General features: G+C 37.6%; 1 protein-coding gene across 1 annotated transcript in view; it reads left to right on the top strand.

The window, feature by feature from the left end:
- Positions 1 to 12,495, top strand: part of TANC1 (tetratricopeptide repeat, ankyrin repeat and coiled-coil containing 1) — a 259,647-nt gene that overhangs the window by 158,365 nt on the left and 88,787 nt on the right. The window contains 2 exon segments of the mRNA XM_078147021.1: positions 2,298 to 2,428; positions 3,525 to 3,711. Of these exon segments, the coding sequence (XP_078003147.1) occupies positions 2,298 to 2,428; positions 3,525 to 3,711 (318 nt within the window).

Raw genomic sequence — 12,495 nt, 5'->3', positions numbered from 1 at the left:
ACACCTTGCTGTCTCTCAAATCTACATCCAATGTATTTCCAAGGTGTTGATTTTACCTTCCTGATATTTCTCCCATATGCCCATCCTGGGGCAGGCCCTCATCACTTTACACCTAGAGTCTTGTAATAGCCTGCTGGTGGGTCTCCTTGCCTGGATTCTTTCTCTCTTCACTCTAATCTATCCCTGGGGCTAGACACCAACTTCCAGGTTAACTCTGTACAGCTGCCAGGCCACCATTTCTGAGGCTAATTGTGCTCTGTTGCATGGCCTACATTTGTTGGTCCTGGCCTCAAATGAGAGAGGCAGCATGATATATTGAAGTTGGAGCTGAGAGACCTGTGTTTGAATCTCCCCTCTGACATATCATTGATGTATGACCATGGGCAAGTCACCAAACCTCTCAAAGCTTTTACCATTTCTTCACCTATAAAATGGAAGAGAAGAATGCTTCTCTTTCCTTCTTCACAAGCTCGTTGCAAGGATAGTGCTTTGACAGACCTTCAAGTGATATATAAATGAGAATTATTATTTAGAGGATTATAGCTTCTGGTTTCTCAATAACTATTTGGTTTTCCTGTTTTTCATTGTGTCCTCAACTCTCTGTCACCAGGGGTTGGGAACCTGTGGCCTCCAAGGACACATGTGGTCCTCTGGGTCCTTGGGTGTGGCCTTTTGACTGAGCCCAAGTTTTACAGAACAAATCCTTTTATTAAGGGGATCTGTTCTGTGAAGTTTGGATTCAGTCAAAGAACCACACTTCAGGATCTAGAGGGCCACATGTGGCCTCAAGGCTGCAGGTTCCTCGCCCCTGCCCAGTCTTCCCCCTACCCAACAATTGTAGTCATTTAGATTTATGGGCTACAAAAAGAGCACGTTATCCAGATGGGGGGGCAGGAGGAGTGGGAATAACAGAAATTGAAATGGATAACCTATTCAGTATTTGCATGTTGCTTACTCTTTTATTTTTTACTAAACATTTTATCTAGTACAATACCTCATTCCTTGGAAGATGTTGATTTAGTGTATGTGAGAGGTATTGTGGGGTGAATGTCATTTCGATGAGGTTAGCCATATTTATGTTAGGATTTTGGCTGTAAGGATAATTTACATATCTGATGTTTAAATTAAATTCCATAGCTAAAATTCACTTTGAGGAGAAAACCAAGTGACAGATCTTTAGGGAGGACTTGAAGAAAAAGGATGGTTTTGAAACGTATCCTTACAACCTCTTATAAAATATGCTCTGATCATTATTTTGTACTGCTCAGCGAATTCCAGTATGATTTTTTAACGTAACAGTTAAAACTAGAAGGATCAGAATTTAATTTAATTCCTCAAAGGGCCTTCAAGTCTCATCGATTGATGTAGTGCATTTTTTTATCCATAAGGCAAAGAAAATAGAGATATTAAGATGAAAATTTTTATTTCTAAGTAAAGTTATAATTGTTTTTGTGTCATTTGATATACCTGGTCCTTTTGGTGTGAAAAGTTATTTTTTCTTGTTGCTTCTGGTTTTTTTAGGGCAGATTTCCCTGTTACTCAGAAAGAATCCATTATCTCAAGGTCATTCTTATTTGGTAATGCTGTTATTTTATAGTACAAACACCTGTAACAATAATAACAACAACAGTAATGACTACCATTTATATGGTCTTTTAAGGTTTGCAAAACCCTTTACATATTATGTTATCTGGCCTTAAAACTACCCTGTGAGGTAGGTGCTGTTTTTGTTCCCTGTTTTACAGATGAGGAAACTGAGGTTCAAAGAAGCAAGTGACTTGCCCAGGGTTACACAGCCAATAAGTGTTTGAATCAGTATTTGAACTCAGGTCTTAGCAGCCTACCTATTGTACCACCTCTTGCAATACCAAGTGTGTTTTCATATTAATGTCGTGACCATATCCCTTTATTTAATTGTACTGTGAATAGCAGTTTTACCTCAGTACCATGACTTTCCTCATGCCTCAGGGACTACTCCTGTGTCTTATATCTGATACTACTTCAGTAAATATGTTCCAGTTTTGCTTCTACTAGAATGACCTGCAGAATTTGGGAAAATTATATCTCTCCGGTTTGGATATTTAATGTAAAAGTCTGCATTTGGAGTTGCTGCCTATTAATTAGAATGTATTGCTACCTCAAGGACGGACTGCCTTGTTAAACTATGCTCTTTTTTGTAAAGACACACAAAGATACAAGGACTGGATGCTGTTGTTAATGCCTGTATGGCATCCAGATGTGGTACCCAATTCCCTTGACAGAGGGGCAGCCTCATCATTTTCCTTTCTTTGTTACAGAAGCAAAGCCAGACAATGAATCGAGCTGTTCGCCTGCAGCTCAGGAACTGTTGACGAGGCTGGGATTTTTGCTGGGAGAAGGGATCCCAAGTACTGCACACATAGCCCTTGAAGAAAAAAATGAAGCCATGGTAATAATTTCTGTGGAAGAGAATCCTCTTTATGCTTGTTCAGAAGATGAATAAAGCAATAACCCCTGTTCTCCTTGTCCTTCTATGGGGATAGTGTGTTTAGAGAATTAATTCAGAGATTTTTATGTGTTGAAATATATTTCAACAGTTGGTTGCTTTAGGCAGTGAAATTTGTGCAGTGAGGTGGGTTGGAGAGAGGTGGACAGAGGCAGAATCCAAGAATTAATTTATGAATTAACCTTCTGCCCGCCATCATTAGATGGTGGCTGCAAATATTTAAGGCAAGATAACTTAAAGTCCCTGATGCTGTCAGCTTCAGCATATGTTCTTTTTGATCTCATGGCAGTGTTGCTGTTCTTCGTATCCTTTTTTTTTTTAAATCTATGAGATTTTTATTTTTTTGAGGATAGATGGGGTGATTTATGTGAGATGGAGCAGAAACAACATATGATTAGGTCAAATGGCTTCTCTAACGAGCTAGTACTCCTACCTCCCCAGAAATGCAGTGCATGCAGTTTGTTTCATGATGTGTGCTGGTGAATAGAAATGAGTTTGATGCACCAGCTCGCTCTCTACAAAGATGTCATGTGTTGATTGAGATCATGGAGTAGCCACCAATCTCTCCTTACCTTGATCCTGGACCCCATAAATCTTGAAGGATGGAATGCAGGTTGCAGTGTTAGTGAAACATTAAAAAAAAACCAAAACATAAAAATCCCCAAAAACAGAGTTCCCAGAATTTCATTACAGAGGTCAAACAGCTATTCTGCCTTCTGTAAAATGTCTAAACAAAAGCAAATCTTTCTGGTGGTTTTATTCACAAATATTGAATTTCCACGAGACTCCTTCCAAACCTCTTCCTTTTAAGGCAGTATGAAAAAGCAACAAAAAGAAAACAACAGAGAAAAAAAGGTTTAGCCTTTAAAATATGAAAGATTTAAAGACTGCACATTTATATGTTTACCTGCCAGATAAGCTTTGTCTTTGTGGAAATGATCTTTGATTAATTCATTTTTTAAATTTCATTAATTTGAGTTAAAAGGAAAAAAAGGAAGCATGGTATATGATGTTAACAATTCATTCCATTATCTTGCAGTGTACAGCTCCCAGCCAAGGGATCAGTCCTTGCTCTACACTAACGAGCAGCACGACATCACCTAGCACTGACAGTCCCTGCTCAACCTTGAATAGCTGTGTCAGCAAGACGGCAGCCACCAAAAGTCCCTGTGGGACCATTAGCAGCCCTAGTTCCACACTGGAAAGCAAGGACAGTGGGATTATAGGTAAGAAGTTTAATCCATAGTGATGTAATGGTTTCATGGACATTAGCCAAGGAATTATCCAGACACTCTATAAAGAAGTGAGTGAGCTTCTCTTTCTTTCTTTCTTTTCTGTCCTCCCTCCCTCCCTCCCTTCCTTCCTTCCTTCCTTCCTTCCTTCCTTCCTTCCTTCCTTCCTTCCTTCCTTCCTTCCTTCCTTCCTTCCTTCCTTCCTTCCTTCCTTCCTTCCTTCCTTCCTTCCTCTCTGTTTCCATTCCTTCCCTTCTTGCCTTCTCTTTCTCTTTTTTCCTTTTTTTCCCTCCCTCACTTCTTTCCTTCCTCACTTCCTCTCTTCTATCTCCCTCCCTCTCTCAAAGATTGAACTATTTAACAAGAGAAAAAGTTTGCCTTCCCTTTTTTCTTTGCAAACTGTGTTCTATGTTCGGTCTACAGAAGAATTCCCAGTCTTTGTCTTCCTGACTTTATAATATAAGTTACAGAGATGAGATCTAACCCATGGGGTTTTAGTCAGTCTTCATCTTCTGTACTCTTCACTGGTTTCTTTTGGGATAGAAGAAATCCCACTCTGACATCCATTGAAAGCATTACATAACAAGAAGACTTCTGAGCCTCAGCTGGTGTCCGCACTTACGTCAAATAACATTTGATGCATCAGAATTCCACTATAACAAAAGAACCTGAAAGCCCTTCAGAGTCTGTTGTTTTGAGGCTTGACCTTCATTTGGAAACTAAGAATTTCTGAAAAAAAAAATAAACTTTGAAAAACCCATAGAAACTGGAAGGAAGAATAGTTTTAGATTAGTTTCTCGGCTCAGACTTGACCAATAGGTAGTTGTGTGATTATGGGAAATTTTTTTTTTTAACTTCCCTGGACTTCCAGTTTCCTAATCTAGAAATAATAATTAGTAATACTAATAATCATAGCTAGAATTTATATAATGCCCTAAGGTTTGCAAGGCATTTTACATATGTTTTTTCCTTTAACCCTCGTAACAGTTCTGGGAGGTGGATGCTATGGTTATTCCCATTTTACAGATGGGAAAACTGAGGCTGAAAGCAGTTAAGTGACTTGTCCAGGGTCACAGAGATAGTAAGTGTCTGAGTCAGTGTCTGAACTCTTTCTTACTCTTAAGTCCTATGCTGTATCCACTACTCTACTACATTAGCTGCCTGATTCTGATTGGACTAGATAATCTCCAAGGTTTCTTCCAGTTTTTACATTTTATAATTTTAATAACAGTACTGTTCCAGGCAGGGTAGTGGCTTTCCTCAAGTATTTCTGAGAACTTGTTTCGTTATGAATTTGAAACCCCCAATTGACATTCTTAATATTGACATTTTTTAATATGTAAAGGAATAGCAATTTAAAGTTTTTTGAAAACAACCAACCAACCCTTTAAATGAATTCTTCCTTTCAAGTGTTATTCAGAAAACAGATATTCAGTCTTGCTTCTTCTTTATCGTGTGTGAAATTACAGAAGGTTAACTCGGAGTTCGTGTTTCAAATTTCTGGGAATGTATAATGGTTGTTGTTGGTGCATCTTATAAACATCTTTGAATTAATTACTCAGCTTATGGAGGGCAGACTTCCACCTGGCTCTCACTTTGATCGAAATTGTCAGTGGCGCCATTGGACTTTGTGGCAAATTTAAGCCGTTCAGCCTGGCTTCAAGTCCCTTTCCCAGTCGTATTCTGTGAGTGCCCCCATTCTAGGCTTCCCAGCTGCTGTTTAGTCTAGTTAAACGAGGCTTCATAGGTTCTCACACTTGTTCGCTTCCATCCAGGCTTTCTACCACGCACAAGTCTTTCTGACTTCCAGTATGTCTGCCAAATTACTTTCTTTACCACATTGAAATCTCTTCTGAAATCTCATCTCCTTCAGGGATCATTCCTGATCGTTCAGCTGCTTTGTTCAAGTTGTCCCATGTTGCAGTTTTTAATTCTTCCTCTGAATTGTGATGATAGAAGTTTCAGAAACACGGTCACTTTGTAACTGGTCTTTTGTCCTGAGAATATAAAGGGAAAGAGATACTATGTCTTCTTCTTCTTCAGTCTGACAATGATTGCCCTAATTGTAATCATTCAACCTCTGTTGTATGCTTAATTAGGGTTCCATTCAAATAACCAAATGCAAGCACAGAGGGGAATGCAAAGATAGTTAAATCAATCTCTGGCCAGAAGTTTACAATCTCCTTTGTTTAGTCAGTAAAACCACCAGCCTTTGAATAAGTGCCTACTGTGTGCTAGGCAGTGGGCTGTGTGGCTTAGAAAGAAGTCGTGCAGGATTTTGAAATAGGACAATTTCATATAGTTGCTTTGGAGGGAATTCTTTCCTATCTCTTTGACCTTGAACTGTAAAGTGTAGCTAAAAATTGCTTTACCTGCTTTTTTCTTTACAAGGGAAGACGTAATCTCCAGATAAGACTATAATGTTAACATAAAAGGCATCATCATCATCACAGCTAGTATTTATATAGTGTTTTAAGGCATGCAAAGAGCTTTACAAACATAATCTTATTTTATCCTCACAACAACCCTGGGGAGGTAGAGTCTATTGGTATCCCTATTTTATTTTTATTTTACACATCCAGATTTTATTTATTTATTCCTATTTTATTTCTGAGACAGAGAGAGGCTAAATGACTTGCTGAGGTTCGTGTAGTTAATATATGTCTGAGGCTAGATTTTTATTTTATTTTATTTTTTTTCTTTTTAGGCAATTGGGGTTAAGTGAACTGCCCAGGGTCACACAGCTAGTAAGTGTCAAGTGTTTGGTCTGAGGCCGGATTTGAACTCAGGTCCTCCTGACTTCAGGGCCGGTGCTCTCTTCACTGTGCCACCTAGCTGCTCCTGTCTGAGGCTAGATTTGAGCTCTCGTCTTCCTAACTCCAGTTTCATCACTCTGTCTGCTGTGCCACCTACCTGCCTTTGTGAAATTTTTTTTTCAGCCAAAGACAAGGTTTATTAGAATATCCACCATAATGGCCAGACTCTTAAGGTGTCTGAACATTTAGTGAGCTATTGGCTAGATTGTAAGAATCTGAGCAGTGGCTAGATTATAAGAATCTGAGCCTAGTTAATAATTGAATGTCAAACTTTAGACTGTTTACGGCTGCTCTTTTCCTTTTCTGTTGGACATTGTGTCTTTTTAATATAACTGTAGTAAAAAGTTAGACAATTTCCATCTAATCCTATGAGTGGAGAGGGAGGGGGTAGCATTAAATACTCAGAAAAAATGAAACAGTTTTAGGTTTGGAAAGAACCTTAGAAAATTTCTAGTAGAACAGTTGTTTGCATTTGGTTTCAGGATCCCATTACACTCTTAAAAATGACTGAAGATCCTCTCAAAGAGCTTTTGTTTATTTGGGTAATATCTATCCATATTTACAGTGTTAGAAATCAAAGCCACCTAAAACTATTATAAAATAGTTTTGACCTTGTGGACCCCTGAAAAGGTCTTGGGGACTCCCCACGGGTTTGTGGTTCACATTTTAAGAACCACAGATGTTTTAGTCTAACTGCCTCATTCCACAGATGAAATTGAGGGCTAGAGAATTTAATTTATCCAAGGTCACACAGCTAGTAAGTAGAAGAGCTGGGACTAGAATCTAGGTTTCTTTTTTTCTTTTAAAAAAATTAATAATATTTTATCCTCCCCCCATTATATGTTAAAACAATTTTAAACATTCATCTTTTTTTAAAAGTTTTGAATTCCAGATTCTATCTTTCCTTCTCCTCATCCCTCAAGCAATACGATATAGGTTATACATGTGCAGTCATGTAAAACATTTCCATATTAGTCATTTTGTACAAGAAGACTTGAAGAGAAAAAAGAATGAAAGAAAGAAAGTAAAAAACAACATGCTTCAGTCTATATTGAGACTATCAGTTCTTTTTCTGGAGGTGGATAGCATGCTTCATCATGAGTCCTTTGGGATTGTTTTGGACCATTGTATATTGAGAATAGCTGAGTCATTCACAGTTCTTCATCATACAGTATTGTTATTACTGTATACACTTTTCTCCTGGTTCTGCTTACTTTACTTTGCATAAGTTCATGTAAGTCTTTCCAGTTTTTTCAGAAATCATCTTGCTTGTCATTTCTTATAGCGCTATAATATTCCATCACAATCAATACCACAGCTTGTGGAACCTAGGTTTCTTGAAACAAAATGCAGTGTCCTTTTCTCTATATCATGTTCCCTAGAGCACCAAGTAATCCTGTCAAATAGAACTTAAAATACCTTAGCCTCCTTCTTTTTGGAAGATGGAAGCTTCTTATAATTTGGACTGTTTTAGACTTGTTTTAGAAGCTAACTAAACCAGGACTGACCTGTATTGCAAATTATGTATGGTTAGTGGATGGGGAAGGAGCAAGAAGAGTAAATACAGTGTTGGAGATAATTTTCCATGCTATCAAATTTTATATCTTATTAACTGGTAGAACTGAGGCATCATAATGAGGGAGAGGGAGGAGAAGGAAAGGGGAGAAAGAAAATGGGAGTGTTGAGGAGGATTTGTTCTCATGAAGCTGTCTGGTCAATAACATTTAGTTTTTAATGGGAATAGCAATTTTTGTCCTTTATGACTCCATTCACAGTTTAGAGCAGTATTCAGCTTACATTATAAGTAGGTTTTAAGGATCACATTTGGGAGAAGTTTAAAACAAAATTAACCCACCCTTGAAAATTGCATGTTCTACCTTACAATTTAAGATGAATTCCATCTCAATTATTCTGGGTCAGAAAACTCTAGGATGGAAAAATCAGTGCTGCTGTATCCCTAGGCTGCCTCTGTATCTTGGAACTTTAAATACAGTAGCTAGACTCTGATCTTTTTCCAATGAGTTTGACTTAATGGAGGCAGAATAGATTTTTGTCTTTAGGAGTAAACTCAATAGGAGAAAGCCTGGGTTAGGGGCCAGTGAAACACTTTCCTGGAAAACTGCCATTCTTTCAGTATGGAAACACTTGAGTTTCAGAGCTCTTCTCCCCCCCCCCCACCCCTACTTTATTATTTTAACTGGAGGGAAATCCTAGTTTATCATATTTCAGAAGGCCCCAGTTCTTCTGACATAAATGTCTTTAGAAATGTAATAATTCTGTCATGAAGAAATATTGTCTAAGCTGGATAAGATTAAATAAATGCCTTTTGTATACTTTTTACAGTCTTTAACTCTCTTGATATCTAAAATATTGGCATTACCCAAAATGAGGGACTGATATTTTTAAGTATGCCATATTAAAGCCTTGAAATGTGATACCCAGCTGAACCCAAACATTTTATGGTAGCTATTTAAATAAATGGTCTCAGAAGAAATTTACTTTATAAAAGTAATTTCTCCCTAAGAATACATGTTCTTAAAAATAAGATACTTCTTTGAATATTATTCTTTTTCATCATTTCACAAACCAGTAAGAATCACATAAAATGTGTATATGTATAGATGATGTATGTAAATAAGCATGCATGAATACTTTGGATACATGATCGTAGTGGTGTATGTACTCTCTACTGGTACAGTTTGAAATTCCTCTATACCTCTTTATCTTTTGTGATTCTTGTCCATGTCATTCTGTAAATCTTTCGTGAAGAAATTTTCCAATTTCTTAGATTCATGGAGGCATTCATTGGGTTCTGTTAATAGTTTAATGGGTACCACACAACATTTGGTTTCTCTATTCATTAACTACTTCTTTACTACATGACTGTCCCATCTTCTTTACTAGTCACATACATCCTTGATGATGTCTCTTAGGCCACTTCTCACTCCAACCATTGTTCATCATAGCCTACTTACACCCATCTTGTGTTTTTCCATTGAATCTCTGGGTTACCTCTACCTGATTCTTCTGAGATTGTGGTGTTACCTAATTAACTTACATATGGCTTCATGGGAATAACATTGTGCTTTATGAAGAAGGAATTTTGTGCTAGCAAGTAGCTCAACAGTATCATTGAAAGTGCTACACAAAAACAGTGGAATATTTTATACTAACAGCAATATTGTATGATCAATTATGAATGACTTAGGTATTCTCATCAATGTCATGTTCCAGGACAATTCCAAAGGACTTATGATGAAAAATGCTATCTACTTCCAGAGAAAGAACTGATGGAGTCCAAATGCAGATAGTAGCAGTACTTTTTAAAACTTAATTTCCTTCCTTCCTTCCTTCCTTCCTTCCTTCCTTCCTTCCTTCCTTCCTTCCTTCCTTCCTTCCTTCCTTCCTTCCTTCCTTCCTTCCTTCCTTCCTTCCTTCCTTCCCTTTGTCTATGTTTTCTTTCATAAAATGACTAATATGGAAATATGCTTTGCATGTCTGACCTATATCACATTGCTTGCTTTCTCAGTGAGGGGGCAGGGAAAGGAGGAAGGGAGAGAATTTGGAACTTGAAAAGAAAAACAAATGTTAAAGATTATTTTTACATGTAATTGGGAAAAATATTAAATAGGAAGTGTGGAATACATTAAAAAAAAGTGCTATGCAGTTTCAAAATCAAATCTGCATATTACTCCAGCTATGTGTGATTATGTGTCCAATTTGTTTTTAAAGTGTGGATGACGAAGCCAATGTCATGAATATTATGAATCTTATTGGGGAGACTTGTGTTATGTAATCTGTACAGTGTTATCTACTCACTGGAACATCTGGACAACGTCAGTGATCTGTTTTATTTGTCTTTGATATAGAACATCCCCTATGACGTGGACAAACACAGATATACATGTAAAATGTATATGGACCTGTGTAAGAAAAAGGAATTTTGCTTTTAAAAGAGTAATGTTGAAAATATTTATTTTTATAGTCTCTAGAATTCCAGATAGAGAATTAGAAAAAAAAATCCAAAAACTTAACCTATTAAAGAAGGTTATTTCCCAACCCAAGGCAGAAAAAAGATAGGGGTAGTTAAGGGCATAGGAGCAGACAAATCCTAGTAAGCTTTCCTAGCTAGATAAAATAAAGACTGCTTTTTAATAAAAACTATTTCAGTGGGAAGGGGAAATGAGTAGTGGTCTGGAGATGAACAGGATTACAATCAGGGAAGGAGACTTTTCATAGTTGGTGTTTTCCTGAGAATCCCTTCTATGAAATAGCTTAGTGGAGTTATGAAAGCTTCAGTGAAAGGAGTCAGGTGCGTCTCAGTGGGAGGTGACTGACTTTTTCCAGGTTGGGGCAGTCAGTGTGAACATAGGGCAGGTGTGTCTGCCTGCATGAGTTGGGTGTTTTGTGCAACCAAGCTGGGATTGTAAGCACCAGCTTTAGAGGAGACCATGTCACCATCAGCTTGAAGGTGCTCAGAGCCTGAAAAGGGTAAAAGTCTTGGCTGACTTTCCTGTTTATTCTGCTGTGGGTGCCTCCATCCACCTGCTTTCTTTCCTTAGTTTGAAGTTGGAAGGGAAATGTAGTTGTTGATGGTGCCATGCCTCTTGATGTTTTCTACAGAAGTGGTCAACGTCTTAGGAGATGAGATTGAGGTTCTTGTCTGGTATCCTCCTGGGGCTGGCCAGAGTTGGATACTTTCTTTTTCCTTTTCAGTTGCTTCGGGCATCAAGAGTGATAATTTAAAATGTGTTTTTCTCTTGATTTTTCAATAGACTTTATTTTGTGGTTGTCAGAGGAGAGATTTTATAAGTAGCTTTGGCCCTCTTTCCTGCTGGGTTTCAGGCTTTTGCTTGTTGAGAGGTATGAAATACAGATGTGGAGGTACAGACACAGCTTATGTGAGTTTTATTCTGTTTATTTTTTTGTATACTCATTTTGCAGATTAAAGTAATGAAGATAGATAGATAGGTAAATAGATGGATGGATGGTAATGTATGCAGTGCCATGCCGTCTACCAAATTCATATGCTTTTAAAATTGAGATCATAATGATGCTTTGCAATATATCGAATCAATTTTGTTTACACTATACTATAATTTTGTAATAATTTTAAATTACATTTATTTAAATTTAATTACATTTACTTACACTTAATTTTAATTAATTGTTTAATTACAAGAGGATTGTTCCTTTCATTTGTTATGGAAGGAGATCTTTAAGAATTTTGACCAATTATGTAGGTGATTTCTTGTATTACTTTTGAACCACAGAGAGCAGCAGCTGCATTTGATGACCTGTATAATCAGTTATGTGGGTGCTGTGCTTACAGAGAGTACTGGCTTGTGAAGGGATCAGAAAGTGTGTTTTGTCCTGTGGCAGTTGTGAGACTTGTTTTACATTCAGTCATGACTGTTGTCTGTGAAGGAACATGTACATTGCAGGTTGATAATAATGGTAATGATAATAATTCATAATAATACCAATTAATATTTATGCCTCCTGTTTCTCCCCAGTGCTCTTCTGCAGTGAGCCATGAATCTTTTGAGTAGGTCAGAAACTATGTTGTCAAGCATTTTACTTGGGTACTGCAATCCCTGCTGAATTGCTACTTTTTAAACAACTTTTAAAAAATCCATAGAATTTGTGGGTAGCCTCAAACATTGGAGGTAAATGGGAGGGTATGGAAGAATAGAGCAGATTTTGAAGTGAGGGAATGGGTAAGAAAGAATCCTTCCCTTTACTATCCTGTATGATAGGCCCCTCCCCTCTCCCCAACTATTTCTTTAAATTGTTTCCAAAACAAAACTAACGTTATGAATGCTGTATTGATTCATCATGCCCATTCCTTGGCTTGCTGCAAGTTGTAGCAAGGCACAAGTTGTGCAATATGCTTGTGTCTAGTGGGAGATCTGGTGCCACAACCTATCACAATTGGAAGTACAGGCTTCCCTTCGAAACT

This window comes from Phascolarctos cinereus, unplaced genomic scaffold, assembly GCF_003287225.1.
Source record: "Phascolarctos cinereus isolate Bilbo 61053 unplaced genomic scaffold, phaCin_HiC Scaffold_726;HRSCAF=1367, whole genome shotgun sequence".
NCBI classification, from domain to species: domain Eukaryota; kingdom Metazoa; phylum Chordata; class Mammalia; order Diprotodontia; family Phascolarctidae; genus Phascolarctos; species Phascolarctos cinereus.
Note: the sequence above shows the minus strand (reverse complement) of the source record. Positions and strands in the feature narration are given on the sequence as shown.